Source organism: Echeneis naucrates, chromosome 4 (genome assembly GCF_900963305.1).
Source record: "Echeneis naucrates chromosome 4, fEcheNa1.1, whole genome shotgun sequence".
Classification (NCBI taxonomy): domain Eukaryota; kingdom Metazoa; phylum Chordata; class Actinopteri; order Carangiformes; family Echeneidae; genus Echeneis; species Echeneis naucrates.
In genome coordinates, this window is record NC_042514.1 from 22,557,102 (window position 1) to 22,571,451 (window position 14,350).

At 39.2% G+C, this 14,350-nt stretch overlaps 1 protein-coding gene across 2 annotated transcripts; it reads left to right on the forward strand.

Moving 5' to 3' along the window:
* Positions 1-4,862: 4,862 nt before the first annotated feature.
* On the forward strand, positions 4,863-12,912 carry LOC115042370 (dual specificity protein phosphatase 22-B). Of its 2 annotated transcripts, none has more exons than XM_029500550.1 (7): positions 4,863-5,047; positions 5,167-5,200; positions 5,447-5,586; positions 7,818-7,900; positions 10,719-10,793; positions 11,446-11,617; positions 12,289-12,912. In XM_029500550.1, exons 1-7 carry the CDS (start codon positions 5,027-5,029, stop codon positions 12,433-12,435), a joined length of 672 nt encoding a protein of 223 aa, XP_029356410.1. In that variant the 5' UTR covers positions 4,863-5,026; the 3' UTR covers positions 12,436-12,912. The 2 variants fall into 2 exon arrangements, with proteins under 2 accessions (XP_029356410.1, XP_029356411.1); XM_029500551.1 differs by lacking the exon at positions 5,447-5,586 and adding an exon at positions 10,287-10,336.
* Positions 12,913-14,350: the final 1,438 nt, after the last annotated feature.

Genomic DNA, 14,350 nt, shown 5'->3' on the forward strand with positions numbered 1-14,350 from the left:
ATGTTATTACAGCACCACTTTATGAAATCCAAACATAAATGAAGCTATTACCCCTTCTGTTATCCTTGTAGTCAATTTGACTCCATTCAATTATCATAAAAAAAAAGTAGTTGTCATTTTAAATAAATTTAAAGCATACTCTCATTTTTCTACAAAAAAGTATTGTCCACACATTTTTCGTCAGTCTTTCAAAGCATTTGATAAAGGTGAGAAAATTAGGCATTGATACTACAACAAACAGACAGACAATATATAATATGTGAAGAGTGTTAGCTACAAAGTGACAATAATTTAGTTTTGAGACATTTGTTTTGTGTCTCTGTTAGTCATCTAAACTAACCCTGGGTGGACAAGTTGGATATCAGTTGTCATCCCTCGCTCTTGCTGCTCATTTGCTGTCCTAAAATACACAAAATGTATCCTTCAGTGACTTGAAATAAGTCAACTGAAATCCAAATGGTTGGGAGGCCAGTTACCCGGAAAAACAAAAATGGCATTCTCACGGTGGCACTTGGGTTGAAAAGCAATCTGGACCAACTGGCACATGAACATCCTCGAGGTATGACTGAGAGACGCACCAAACTAACTAAATTATCAGACATAAGGCTTTCTCAATGTACAAGTAATAAGATTTCACAATTCAAAATATTTCTACCATTCATTAGCAGACATACCAGTTCATAAATAAAGAAAACGATGGCCAGTGATAATAATTGTTAGTTCCAGCTGTAAAATAACTGGCTCTGAATAACATTTTTGTTGAAGCATCAATGGATAATTTTCTTGGTGCAACGTACACATTTGAGGGAAAATGAAAATAACCCCAGAAGTAAAAACGTAATCACCAACATCTCACATCTTTCAGTATCAATGCTACACAGCTGCCACCTCTGTGCTGCTTACACCCACAGACACACACTCACAAAGAGAGTAATCGTCTTACAAAGGTGTTTCCTCTTTAAACGCACAAATTGCTTTGTTTTTTTGCGATGAGCTGTTCAGACCTAATTCTCTGAGGCCAGGCAGAGGTCTGTATCACGAAGCTGGATGTCAGCTTATTGAGGTAACTTCCGGCTTAACTCCGCGTGCTCGGTGTCTCGAAGCTGGTTTAGTTGTTATCTTGGTGCGTTGCCATGGTAACTTACGCAGAACATTTAACCTGCTCCGGAGCAGGTCAAATTTAGTTTCGGAGCTCAGCAGGTATATGAGACCGCACCATTGACCAATCAGCTGTCTGGAAAAATGACCTGCCCGTTTTCTACGTGAGCCCGAGAACATTAATGTGGGAGGTAGAACCGGAAGAAGAACGCTGAAGAGAGAGAAGAAATTCAGTGACAGAGTTAACCCGTTTGATTTTCCGGACGAGGTTCGGTAGACTGACAAAAATCCGGCTGCTGGGAACAGCGCTCTGACAGCTGACAGATTCTTTGCCTCAGGTAAGTGAAATAGTTTTCCTTTTTCTTTTTTTTTATTCATTCATTTATTTGGAACCTCCTTATGATGTTTTATAATCCCATATGGAATGATTGACAGGACAAGAATGACAGGAAAATGAAATGTAAATGATTTAATTAATTGATCAGAGAATCTCTTCATTCATAGGTACGTCCATGTATGCTGCTGACAACACTGAGAACCCCAGCAAGCAGCAGGGCTATTCACTATGCAAAAAAAAAAAATTAAATGAATAATAACAATAATAGCAGTGTATGGCAGCTGTACACTGAATGTTATCTTCATTATATTCTGAAACTGAATTATGTGTTACTCATCAAGGCTATTCCTTTTTAACTTTAGGGCCGTTCAGTGGGCTGCTGGGTCACAGGGGATATGCATGCCACCCATATTTGATGACCCCTATCCTGACTATGATGCAAGGCCTCAAACTCGGTTCCAGCGTGGCCCCCTCCAAAACCAGTGTCATCGAGACCCATTTCTCCTGTGGCCCCACACAATATCATTTCAATATCAAACAATATAATTTCTGCATGCATTGTACTACAAAATATAGTGACCATCCAGAAGGAGAGGACCGCTCCTGTACACCTCCCAGCACCTGATGTGGTAGATCCCATCACCCTTGAATACCCCTCAGGGAGACCAGTAAGAGAGGCCATCACTGAACATATTTTTTAGTTAAAACACAACAAGCTAGTTTTTTCTTTTTTTAATTTCACTGTTTCAATTTCTTTTCTCCAGTTCCTGTTAAAAAAAAATCCATTTTATCTTCATTGTTTCAATGCCAGAGACAGTAAATGACTGAAATACCATTTTGTCGTGCTTTAGTTTTTCCACCACTAGTTTTTAGTTTTTCCAAATAAAATTTTTTTGATCTTAAATTTTTTTTAATACTCTACATCAAGTTCCAATTTCTTTCTGTAAAGTGCTCTCACAGTGTAAGCATCCACCTGAAACTAATTAAATACATAATACAGTGGCTTTAGCATAATTAAAAAATACCTGTGTCACACTGACTATCATTGAAATAAGGTTATTTACATCTTGTGACTGTCTTTTTGACAAGCTTCTCTGGAGGAGTGTAATCCTGAGTAGGAGCACCCCCCATCTTTCTCATTCACGTGTTTTCCTGTGGGGTGCAAGCAATATCAAGTCATTATCATTGTGATGATCCTAAAGCAAGAATTAGTGTACAAAAAAGTACATCTTAATACACGTTCGTTATAGCTCAGAACAGGGACACATAGCCTATAAGATATTACAGTAGACCTGCTGACCTGTTTGAACTATGTTCTTATGTTTGTTTTCCATTTGCTCCACCGGGGTTACAACTGAAATTATGAGCTTCAAATAAACGATTAAAAAAAAAAAAATAAATTATGGGGAACATACGTTAATCTCGCAGGTGTGATAAAGAATGAATATTATAATCCCGGTAATTTAGGTATTGAGAGTCACCTATTACTCCCCAGCATTCTTTGCTGATTCTTTCTGCTGCAGCTGTGTTACCGTTAGCTTGAATTATGGATTTATACTCCTCATATTTTTTTTACCCCTCTCCATTGTCAAGTACGCTCCATGGTGACTGATCGGATACAACAAATCCCGCCCCTTTTAAGGGAACGCGCACTGATCTAAATGGAAAACATCAGGTTTCAGTTAGCGAGTGGATAACTGGCTGGATAACTTGTGACACCGATTATCCCGATTACGGATGTCTGTTTAAGTGTAACCAGGTAACGAAAAGAGGTACTGGGCATGTTAATCCAACCCCAGGACAGTTCGACACTGTGCAACAGCCCATACAAATAATAATCAGGATGCCTAATCGGCGAGCACAGTCCACGTACAGAACATGGCAGGAGCCTCCGGAGAGGGAGTCCAGGCAGGTAGCCGGTAGATACAAAGTCCAGAAGGCAGGTCAGGTTACCTGGGCAGAGACGAGGACAGCTGGTCGGGGGAAAAGGCTGGAAAGCATTGCACAGGACGAAAAAAAAATCTGGCAAAGAATGAGTGTGGAGGAACTGTTTATGAGGAGGCTGGGTGATCGGAGTCAGCTGGGAGGAACAGGTGAGTATATTGATGTAGATGAGGAGAGGCAGGCAGGTAGAGCGGGGTGGGTGAGGGGAAAACCAGGAGCGGACTCTGACAACTTTTTGTAAACGCCTCCACTCCCCGCTGCTCGTCAGTGTCTCTGAACTGTGCCAAACATCGAACCACACAGGAAGACAAGACAAAGTGACAAAGCCAGACTAAAAATAGGCTACCTCAATCGCCTCACAGGAACGCAGCTTCAGTGCAGCAGAATTTACTAGAAACGCAATGACAGATGCGGATTCCAGTGGACATCCACTGAGAATCAAAATAAGCGGAAGAATTCTTCGTTACAAGATGATTACAAAGATTACAAAGCAGCACTCATTAAATTGAGTAAATCAATAGAGTAATGTTAAATATGAATATTTGCTGCTCCCCTTATATCACGGTAAATTTCACATTTAAAGCGTCTGTCAGTTTGCGCGTCCACAACATTGACCCATACTGAAAACAATAAAGGCAACTATTTAATGGATATTAAATTTGAAAAAGCATTCAAGGTCCTCAGATGATGAATTTTGGCTCCACCATGACGTAGTTGCTTTTATTCAGTGAAATATCTCCACAGTTGTTGGAATAGTTGCCACAACATTTAGCACAAATATTTCGAGTCACCTGATCAACACTTATATAGGATTATACCAAGAAGAAACATCTGCTCTTAAGACAAAATCTATTTTATATTTAGCATTTATGAAACTGTGGGGATCTGATGCATTTATTTCAAAGGGAATTCTTATGTTCTCGGCTTTCAGAGACCCACAGATTTCACCTTTGGCTCCACCGTGAGGTTCACTTTGTTCTTTTGACAGAAATACCCTGAAAAATGCTTGGATAATTGTGATGACATTTAATAACACATCAATCATCACCAATTAAAACATCTTGATAGCTACAACATGAACTGACACAATATTTGTTTCTGAAGATTACAGTGACTGTCCACTGAAAATCAATTCAAACTTTATTTCAGTGACCTGAATTGGTCCTTTGGTGAATCATGAGGCTGCTCATTACATAGAGATTCATTGCAAGGGGCCTTTATTTAGAGGCTCATTCAGAGGTGCTCCTTGTAGGGCTTAACACTTCGACAAATAGTGATAGCCAGGCCATTGGATCTGTTCTCTGCTACCCTCTGGCCCGGGAACCATCTTTGTCTGGTTGGTATGTGCCTATCCACAGTCCCATGACCCTCTTCTGGTCTAAATATAAATATCCAAGCAGGATGATCCACTGCTAAGGTCACATTACGTCATCCTAAGCAATGCATTCTCAATGAAAGTAGCACAGGGGGGCCAGAAGGGACGAGGGACGCGTTGTAGGCTTTATGATATCCTGATTCACACAAAGAAATCATAAGGGTGGTTTGGACTGGGGGCAGATCTGACAGGAGCTGTTGCAGCACTGGATGATGCAGCTTGAGTGACTTTGTCCTAAACTTGATGGTGGTAGTGTAAGACCTTGAGCAGTCATGGGTAATGGAATAAACAAGGTAGAGTATCAAAAAGAAAAAAACATAAAAATTTTATTTTTTATTTATTACCCATCATACCAGTTTATTCTTTTTCCCCCTTCTACAGGCAAGCTTGAACATGTGTTGGTCTTTTTTAGGTGCTGCCAGATCTCTATCTTGGAAACATCAAGGGTACGTGGATCAGTTTTTGGTTTTTTGTCCTTTCAGTGTAGAATTCATTTATTTTCAGGATAAAATAGTAGAACGTGTTTCAGTTCCTCATATGGGGGGACATGTGGTGAGATGCTACACTGAGCTCAGTTTCTATAGACTGGAGAGGTCAAAGAGTAGTACAGCATGGGTGAAGATGTATATTTTGTATCCTTACTTCTGCTTGTGTGTGTGTGTGTGTGTGTGTGTGTGTCTTGCGGGGGTTAGTGTGTCGCTTTTTTGGCAGCTGCAGGAAACAAATTATTTCTGAAGGCTGCAGTGACTACCTGAGGTTTGTTGTGGGAGGGGATGCCCCAGTGTGGGGGTGTCCCTGGTGCAAACTACGTTCCAAGCATTTCCATAAAGCAGTGAGTACAATCATGAGGTTGCTTTTTTTGATCTGCCTATACACGTAAAAGTGACAAGGCAACAGAGGAAATAATATGTGAAATATTTACTGCGTTTAGTGAGCATGGAACAAAAACACGGCCAGGAATCAGTGACAAACAGGAAATCTGATTCCCCCCGTATTTAATGTGATAATCTTCATACTCACTACAACAGAATAGATGTTCTGTCTGTGTAAAGCAGAAACTGTGAGGTGAACACTGGTAAATTGCATTATAGATAAAAAGGCTATGATGGCATTTTACCTCAAAAATCATTTACATATAATCTATATGACAGTGATAAATACAGAAAATTGTACTGCAATGGGAGAAAATGTATCTGTATTGTTTTCAAATTCAAATTAATTCCATGTCAAAAACAAAACAAAAAAGCATTCCTCTGAAATCAGTAAAAGGCACATCCATACTTTGCCACATACATACTTCCATACTAACATAAGAAAGTTTAAAAAGTATATCAAATATATTATATTACAGTATATGATAAATATGCTGAATAAATAAGTCAAATAAGGTGCATTAACATAAAATATTTGTGTATAGAGGTAGTGAGGTCCATGATTTTAGGACACTGACAGCTGAGTCTGACAGCTTGTGGCAGGAAGCTGTTCAGCAGCCAAGTGGTAGTTTTAGCTCTCTACTTTGCTTAAAGGTCCCATGTCGTACAGAGTGAGACCTCCATGTGGTCTTTGATTATAAGTGAGGTTCTACAATAATATTGTATATGTATCAAATGTCTCAGTCTATCAAGAAATGCTCACAACCTGGATTTAGAAACTAAGCCTTCAGACCAGCCGTCCCCAGCCTCAAACATGTCCCTAAACCCACCTGGACCCACCAACCCACCTTGCAGTATTTGGGTTTCTCTCTGATGTCTGTGTTTACCTTAAACCTATTATATTTTTATTTGATCACGCAGAAAACCAGAAGAGAGGCACAGATCCCTTCTTCTGATGGACTCATTGGCCTGTTTTTTTTTTTTTTTTTCAGAGGTCCAGAGAGAGGCCTGTGAGAGATATAAAACTATTTTTTTTTTAATCCACAGATACATGCTCTTATGGATGTAAACATTTTGAAATAAAGTTTAAATATGGGACCTTTAAGAAAATTAAGTTTGGTTGTTCAGTTTGAATGTGTCTCTGTTCCAACATCAATATAAGTAAGTAATTTACTGAAACATCATTTGAAAAAGCTAACCACACCAAATTGAAACAATTCAAGTAATTTTAGCTTGAGAAGTTTAGAATTTTTCTCTTTTTCTGTGCTAAGTTTTTCTATTTCATATTTATAGTAATAACCTAAATTTAGTTGTTAGTTGTTTTTAAATAATTATAATTGTTTTAATTACTTTATTTATTTTTATTTTATTTTTTTGAGGAATGAAGCTAAAGTGCCAAAATGTCATTTACATACATATTATTGCATGGGAAATATAATTGGTTAAACATCATCACTTTTTATCTGTATTTCTGTTTAAAAAAAAGTTCTTAGTTGTGTTATTGTGGTTATGTATATTGTGAATGGATTCTGACCTTCTGGGACAGAACAACTTGTCTGTCATAATGACTTCAGTGTTCTGGTATCACCCTGAAAGCCCATAAATATATTTATTTCATGAACAATGCACTTAGGGGCATCTGTCATTGTGTGACCTTGAAGTCAGAGGCTTACAAAAGACTTGAGATTGTGTTTCTTCAGCAGGTGTGTTAAGCATTTGTGCTCATGTGAAATGTATTTTTTCTGTTGCTGTTATTAATATAAGATCTTTGTTGAATTTATTTGGCTGGCAGGAGGTCTTGTAGGTAACATCATCAACATCCTGCAAACTTGCAAAGCATGAGAAAAAGTGTCGAAGACACATCTGTCCAAAGTAGAAAACTTTTGGCTTCCTTTTACAGAACAAAATTTGATTAAAAGTATTACTGTTTCTTGCTTTTGGGACAAGCTGTTGGACTGTTTTAGAAACACTGGTTTTCCGGTTTTTCTTTCAGTTCAAAACAAGAGCATCAGCTTTAAACCTTAAGGCCACATTTGCTTTGGAGACATTGAGGGAGGGAGGGGGGAGTCAGCTGGGGAGGGGGCAGTTGTTGGGTAGAAAATGCCTTATTTAGGTAAGAACCTTTATGAAATGAGTTGTGATTGGATGGAGGGAGTGCTGTCAAATTCTCGATTTTCTTTGTGGTCCACAGATGCACGAGACAGGGAACTGCTGGCTCAGCACAACATCACCCACATCCTGTCCATCTACGACGCAGCCACACCTATTCTGGAGGTGAGCTGGCTTCTCCGTGAGTCTGGTGTTGGCTTGTGTGACCCCATGACCCCAACTTTAAGGCCATACAGCATCCTCTGAACTCACTGGTGTTGTTTATTCCCCTTAAAGTCCCAACTGCTTAGCACTCATACTGAAAGTTTGAAATCTTGCAATAAGCTCAGATGTGTTACTGTGTCTTTTCCTGACTTAACACCTTCACATGGTGGCAACTAACATTGGCTATCATTGCCAATTCATGCGCAAGCCAATTTACAGCTTCAAAGGGCCTGTATCTTTCACTTCTTCTGTGATTTATTTGAAGTGTTGATATCCATCTCATCAGAAGGGTGAATATGAGCTTCTCTTCTTATTGGCTTCGGAGTGATCAATTAAACAGGTAGCAGATTTCCAGTAAATGCTCAGAGAAATCAAATCCTGGGAGGTTGAGCTGGTTGGTCCAGGTAGTTTTTTTTTTTTTCGTTTTTTTTTTTTAAATGCTAAATATTCTATAATTAATTCAATTGATCATCAGTTTTCTTCTTCTTGTTCTAGTTAAAAAGGATCAACAGGAAACAAAAGACAAATAACTTTTTGTATGAAAGACAACTTCAATATATGTGAAAGTCACATGCTCTTATTTTCAATTTTCATGCGACCAGGAATTCACCAGGTTTCACCAAAATAGACACCTTTTCTGAATTATTGCGGTGCTGTGGGAGGGATCCTGCTGAATATCTGACAATTTATCTTGGCAGACTTCACCTGCGTTTCAGTGTGTAGACTGGATGTAGCTGTGATGCAGATGCAGGAGGGGTGTTATTTTCTCTTGTGTGTATGAGAGTCAGGAGACAGAAAAATTCTGTGAGAACCTGGTGGACTGAAAGTAGCTAATTGCTTCAATTGATTTACATTTGGTAACAGATGCATGAGTATACTTTCGTCTCAACTGTGATATTTGTTACTATCACTATGCTCATATATTTAAAATCTGTCAATAGTTAACCTGTGTTGTTTTACTGTATCAATTTAGCAGCAATAGATACTGTAGAAAAATCAGTTAAGGCAGCATTACAACATTCTGATTCATAGAAATCAATCAATATTTGTGAATGATTCACTCAAGTAAATTAAATGCGTCTCCTCATGATGTCTTTCCGCCGTATATGTCCAACCTTTTGCTTTTTAGTTGTTCGTTTTCTCCGCTTTCACAACTTTCATCTTTTCTTGCTGAAAGCGATCATGAGAAGGATTCAGAAATTTCTGTGCACTTTCTCCATCCATGCTTTCATTGAACACTGAAGAGAAACAGCAACCTGTATTACAGTATCACTACCCAAACTGGTCAACCACCAAAACTTTTTAAAAGGTTTTGGGCTTGAGATTGTGTCTGTAGGCCAGCGGACACTCTTTGAGCTGCTGTTCAAATCTCAAACTCATGTTCTTTTAATAAATGCAGTTTTTTTTTTTTTTTTTTTTTAGTTTGCGGCAAAATTATGACTCAGGTCTGTTTTACTGGTGTCGCGCAAATGACCAGATGGGATGGTTTATTTGCATACCCAACAGTCAAAGTGCTGACTGATTGATTTCTTGGAAGACAGCTAGATGGTTCCTGAGAGAGGAAGGTAAAACCTGCAACCACCAAATCTCTAAGGTCGGGCGTTTCTTTTGCTGAATAATCTGTGGCCCGATTAACATACTGCAAAATAAGTAGAAGGTCATTTTTATGGCATGCTGGCTTGAGCCACCATGTATTCTTTTCCAAGTAGAGATTATTTCTGCACATATCCAGAACTTGCATGCACCTCGTTACGGATTTCTTTGCATCTGGGTTTGATTTTGCCAAAACACAGCAATAAGGAGCTGTGAAAAGATTGAAGAGCAAGTGTCAAGTGTTGTTTGCATTTCCTGACAGAAATTTAGACTTCACTGATATACATACACATTTCTTCACTACAGAATGTGAATGTGCATTGTGCAGTGTGTGTGTGTGTGTGTGTCAAGGCTGACCTGTCTGGATCACTTCCAGAACTCAGTGTCCCAGAGGGTTCAGGGGTTTTCGCAGTAGTGTGTCATAACGGGACAAGGTGGTTTCTGTCCACTGCATGTACCATCAGCTGCCAGGTGCACAGCACACACACACACACACACACACACACACACACTGTCGCGCACAGACATATAACGTTATGTCACGACTTAACACACGAGGACCAAGCACCACGGTCAGTGGGGTCAAATTTTGGGGGCTGTCCCATTTGCTGAGAAACGGGAAGTGTGTTAGGCCCAGTATTCAAAGAGCTCACCATACTGAAATATTGTATAGTAAAATTCTAATTCAACAGGTATTTAAATTGAACATATTGCACTGTTTTAGCCTAAACTACCCCCCTCCCTCACCCTCTAGGACATGACATACCTCTGCATATGCGCTTCTGACCACTCTAAGCAAAACCTGTGAGTACATAAATATGATGCACATCCACAAATGATCTCAGCTTCTTCAACACTGTCTCTAATGCATCTACATTCTGATAACCTGGAGAAACTGAATAATCCAACAAGGCTCTTTTTATGAGATTAGATTTAAACCTGCAGAATATCTACATACCATGATTTTATACATAGCGCAGTGAGACAACCAAAACAAGTCTTGACAATAGTAATACTGAATAAATCAGAAACTTGATCAAGTTTGGCTGTATTAGAGAAATAGAAAAAGCTGCATATCTCACTAACAATAAAAACTTAAATACTTATACTCAAAGATATGATCAACACATCTTGTCTTTGTAAAAAGCTTTTTAATTTCCTGCATTTGATGTGACAACACCTCTAGGATTCAGTTCTTCAGAGACAGCATCATGTTTATCCACGAGTCCCGATTGAAAGGAGAAGGCTGCCTTGTTCACTGGTGAGTTTAAATCTTTCCTAAAAACGCTATGCCTGAAGTGGTTCTTTGTCTTTTTGTTCATGTTCTTCACTTTAAATGGGCGAGAAAGGCACAATTTTCCTTGAAGGTTTTTGTAGGAAGGTCAAATATTTTTTGCAATATTAAGTGTTAAGTCTTTGCTGCACAGTTCTCCTAATGTTGCTTTTTATTTTTTATTTTTAAAAAATGGAGGCAACCAATAGAAATTAAAGCATATAATAACGAAACTGTGAAACTGGACATTTGCATGTGAGGATGCTGAGAGGAAGAGATACACATATGGAAATGCAGCTGATTTTTGTTAGTAATTAAGAAGGCCTGGAGGATGGAGGTCCCTGTATTTTATTAACCCTGTTTTCATTTTCAACCACATTACGGTTATAAAAAAAGAAACGAGAAAAAAAAAAAACCCTAAACAAAACAAAAAAAACAAACAGGTTGGTTAATGGTTTCAGGGTACATTTCATCATCTTTCATCTTTTCTCATATCAAACGTGCAAAATCAGACATTTAACCACAGGTTTAGGAAAAAAGGGGGTTTCACTTCTTTGTACACTAAAGAGGAGGATTTCAGTGTACTATATAATTGCTACAGCAAAAGAAGCTTTGAAGCTTTGAACCTCTGTGCTCTCAGTGTGGCAGGAGTGTCTCGCAGCGTGACTCTGGTGGTGGCCTACATCATGACAGTATCGGGCTATGGCTGGGTGGAGGCTCTGGCGGCGGTGAGGGCAGTCAGGCCGTGCGCTGGGCCGAACCTTGGCTTCCTGCGGCAGCTGGAGGAGTTTGAAAACAGGGACCTGGCAGAAGTGAGTGACACCTTGCTGGTGTTTGCTGCACTTGTAATCTGTCACGGGAAAATGTCGGATGTGATGTGATGCTGAAGACACATGTTGAATGACATTTGTTTGGCAACGCTGCGTGTGTGTGCATGTATATGTGTGTGTACAGAAACTGGTTTTAAGCTGGTACCCTGTTCAGCCCTATTGCTCATTAACTGCTAACACAAACTGTAACTGGTCTTCCCCCTTTATGGCCCAGAGGGTGTGCGCTCTACCGGAAGTTCAAGATCTGCATTTCATTGGATTTAGTCATGCCCAGAGACACAGAAAGCATCTGTACTGTCCACAGTAGTGTTGCAATGCACTGCTGAATGCATTCATGCAATGCACTGAAACATTTGGATCAGAAGCTGTAGGATTCCTATCAATGTGTCAAAGAAAGGGACAATGTTATCCGTCTCGTGTGCAGAGAGCCAACAGGAAGTGAGATTTCTGTCAGAAAGTGGCTTGAATGCACATCTTGTCAGGCAGCTCAGCTGGGCAGGGATCGTGGTTTGTGTACTCTGCAGGCCCAGACATCTGGTGTCAGGCGTCATTGAAGCAACCAGAGTTGAAATCCATATTTACCTCCCCTCCTGTAAAATGTCTTTCTGATCCTGTCTGACTGTACATTTTGACCCTTGTACCTCCCCCCCCAGTATCGAGCCTGGTGGAGGGACCGTTATGGGAAGAGCTCACTGAAAGATGACAGGGAAATTGAAGCTCTTTTAACTCGGAAATCCAGCTGCAGCAGCAGAGCCACAGAGGACAGCATCACTCTTGCGTTGGCCACGGACGGCACCTGAAAAGACAAACGTCCTCACCTCTGCCAGCTGTACATGATCTGAAGCCACCGAGGACTGTGGGCTCCTGCTCAGACCACTGGAACCACTAAGACAAGACCAGCTTTAAAGATTTCTGCATTACATGATGAATCCTGCCGCAGAAGCAAATCTCTCTCAGAAAATTCTGTATCGATATGTGTTGAACCTCTATTTTTTTGCACTTGTGTGATGTGTGTGTGGGTGGGGAGGCGCAAGGGTATGACATTATCTCAAGCCCCTTTCGTCATGTCATGTCCTTGCCTCTAACTGTCAAAATAACATGCAAGGGCAGTCAAGCATGGCACCAAGGAAATATGTACATTCTGTCCACAGTGTGAACACACATTTAGCAGGCTACAATCCCCCCGTCAGTTATGTTATGCTGTGTCTTGTACTTGAAATATGAGTATTACTTTCCGTAGACTGTGTGAAAGCTGAACGATACCAAATCTTCCAGTAAAACACTACGACAAAATGGAGGCTTTGTGTTTGATTTTGCTTAAAGTACAAAATTACACTTTCTTAATGCAAAATTAACCAGGAACTGGATATGTGGATTTAATATGAGTGTTTTAAGGGAGTAGTTGCCAGCTTGATGGTCTAGATTCACAAAACATAAGTTTAAATCTAAGGAATCACAAATATATGAAATTATTTAAATCCATGAAAGAAATTGCTTTCCTCCTTTCTATTGGTGGATAGTCTGGGGGATTCACACCTTTTGATTATTTGACCAAAAGTGGGAAAAGCCCATTGGTGTTCTGGCTTGAGCAGCTGAAATCTTCAGCTGAGAAAAAGTAACAAAACCGTGAAAGTAAAAAGACTTTTGAGTAAAAGTGTACACATCAGCAACATCTATTTTGAAAATTAAAAGCAATCATGCAAAAGGAGCACTGTTAATGATGATGCTTGACAGCACCCTCCAAAAATTAGAAAACAATTAATTATATGTGGCTGCGTCAGTAATGATGATCCATTGATATGATACATTAATATCTCCTTTCTAATAGTTCTACTCACGGGGTTTCCAAGGGCTTCGGAGGCCCAATTCCCTCAAATACACTACAAGAGAGTGCATATTATTTTGTTTCAGGTACTAAAATGAAATACGGTTAGGGTTAATAATTAATAATTAAAGTGTACAGATTCACTTGGGTGCTTGAACTTTACATGAATGTCTCCATTCTAATACTCAGTTAGTTTTCTTGGACTTTCAAAGCCTGATTCCCTGAAGTACAAAGACCAGACATATGTAGTGTGAGATTGTGATGACAGTGTGTTCAAAGCAAAGTTCAAGTCTATAAAAAAATAGAACAAATAAAAATCACAAACTGCTTGTCATTGTTGTATGGCCAACGTGCTCTTTATACTCAGTCTGTTCAGCTGACAGATACACAAAATAATTAATTTAAAGATTTAATATTAAATTTATATTTTGAATTTTTGATTGTGACCCATCAAAGACATTCAACTCAACCTGGATCATTAAAACATTAAAATAAATATAGACAAAGCTTACATGCTTGCACAATGGAGACAATAACCATTATATAAAATGTGTATTATATTATCACTGACAGAATCAATTACAGAATTATTTTTACAATTACCACTTAGTGCACATTTATTGAAATAACATAAACTGTGTTCACACTTTTAAACCTGTTTCTGGGGCTCCCAGTATTGCCCTCATGTAAATCTCGCATCAAATTAAGATATTTTAGCATAATTAACTATTCCTGCCTGTCTGCAGCTCTTCATCTTGTTTAGTCCTCTAAACAAGGCTCATGTGTTTTTGCATCATTCTTTTCGTAAAGCTTTATCATTTCACAGAATTGTTTTTGTCTCCGTCCCAGCCATTTTCCACATGTGCGGGTGTGTGACACTTCTGACTTAC

Coding starts and splice junctions, on each gene's coding strand:
- LOC115042370 (XM_029500550.1), top strand. CDS start 5,027: ATGGGTAATGGAATAAACAAG. Junction 7,901..10,718: donor CAGCCACACCTATTCTGGAG/GTGAGCTGGCTT, acceptor CAACACCTCTAG/GATTCAGTTCTTCAGAGACA. Junction 11,618..12,288: donor AAAACAGGGACCTGGCAGAA/GTGAGTGACACC, acceptor CTCCCCCCCCAG/TATCGAGCCTGGTGGAGGGA.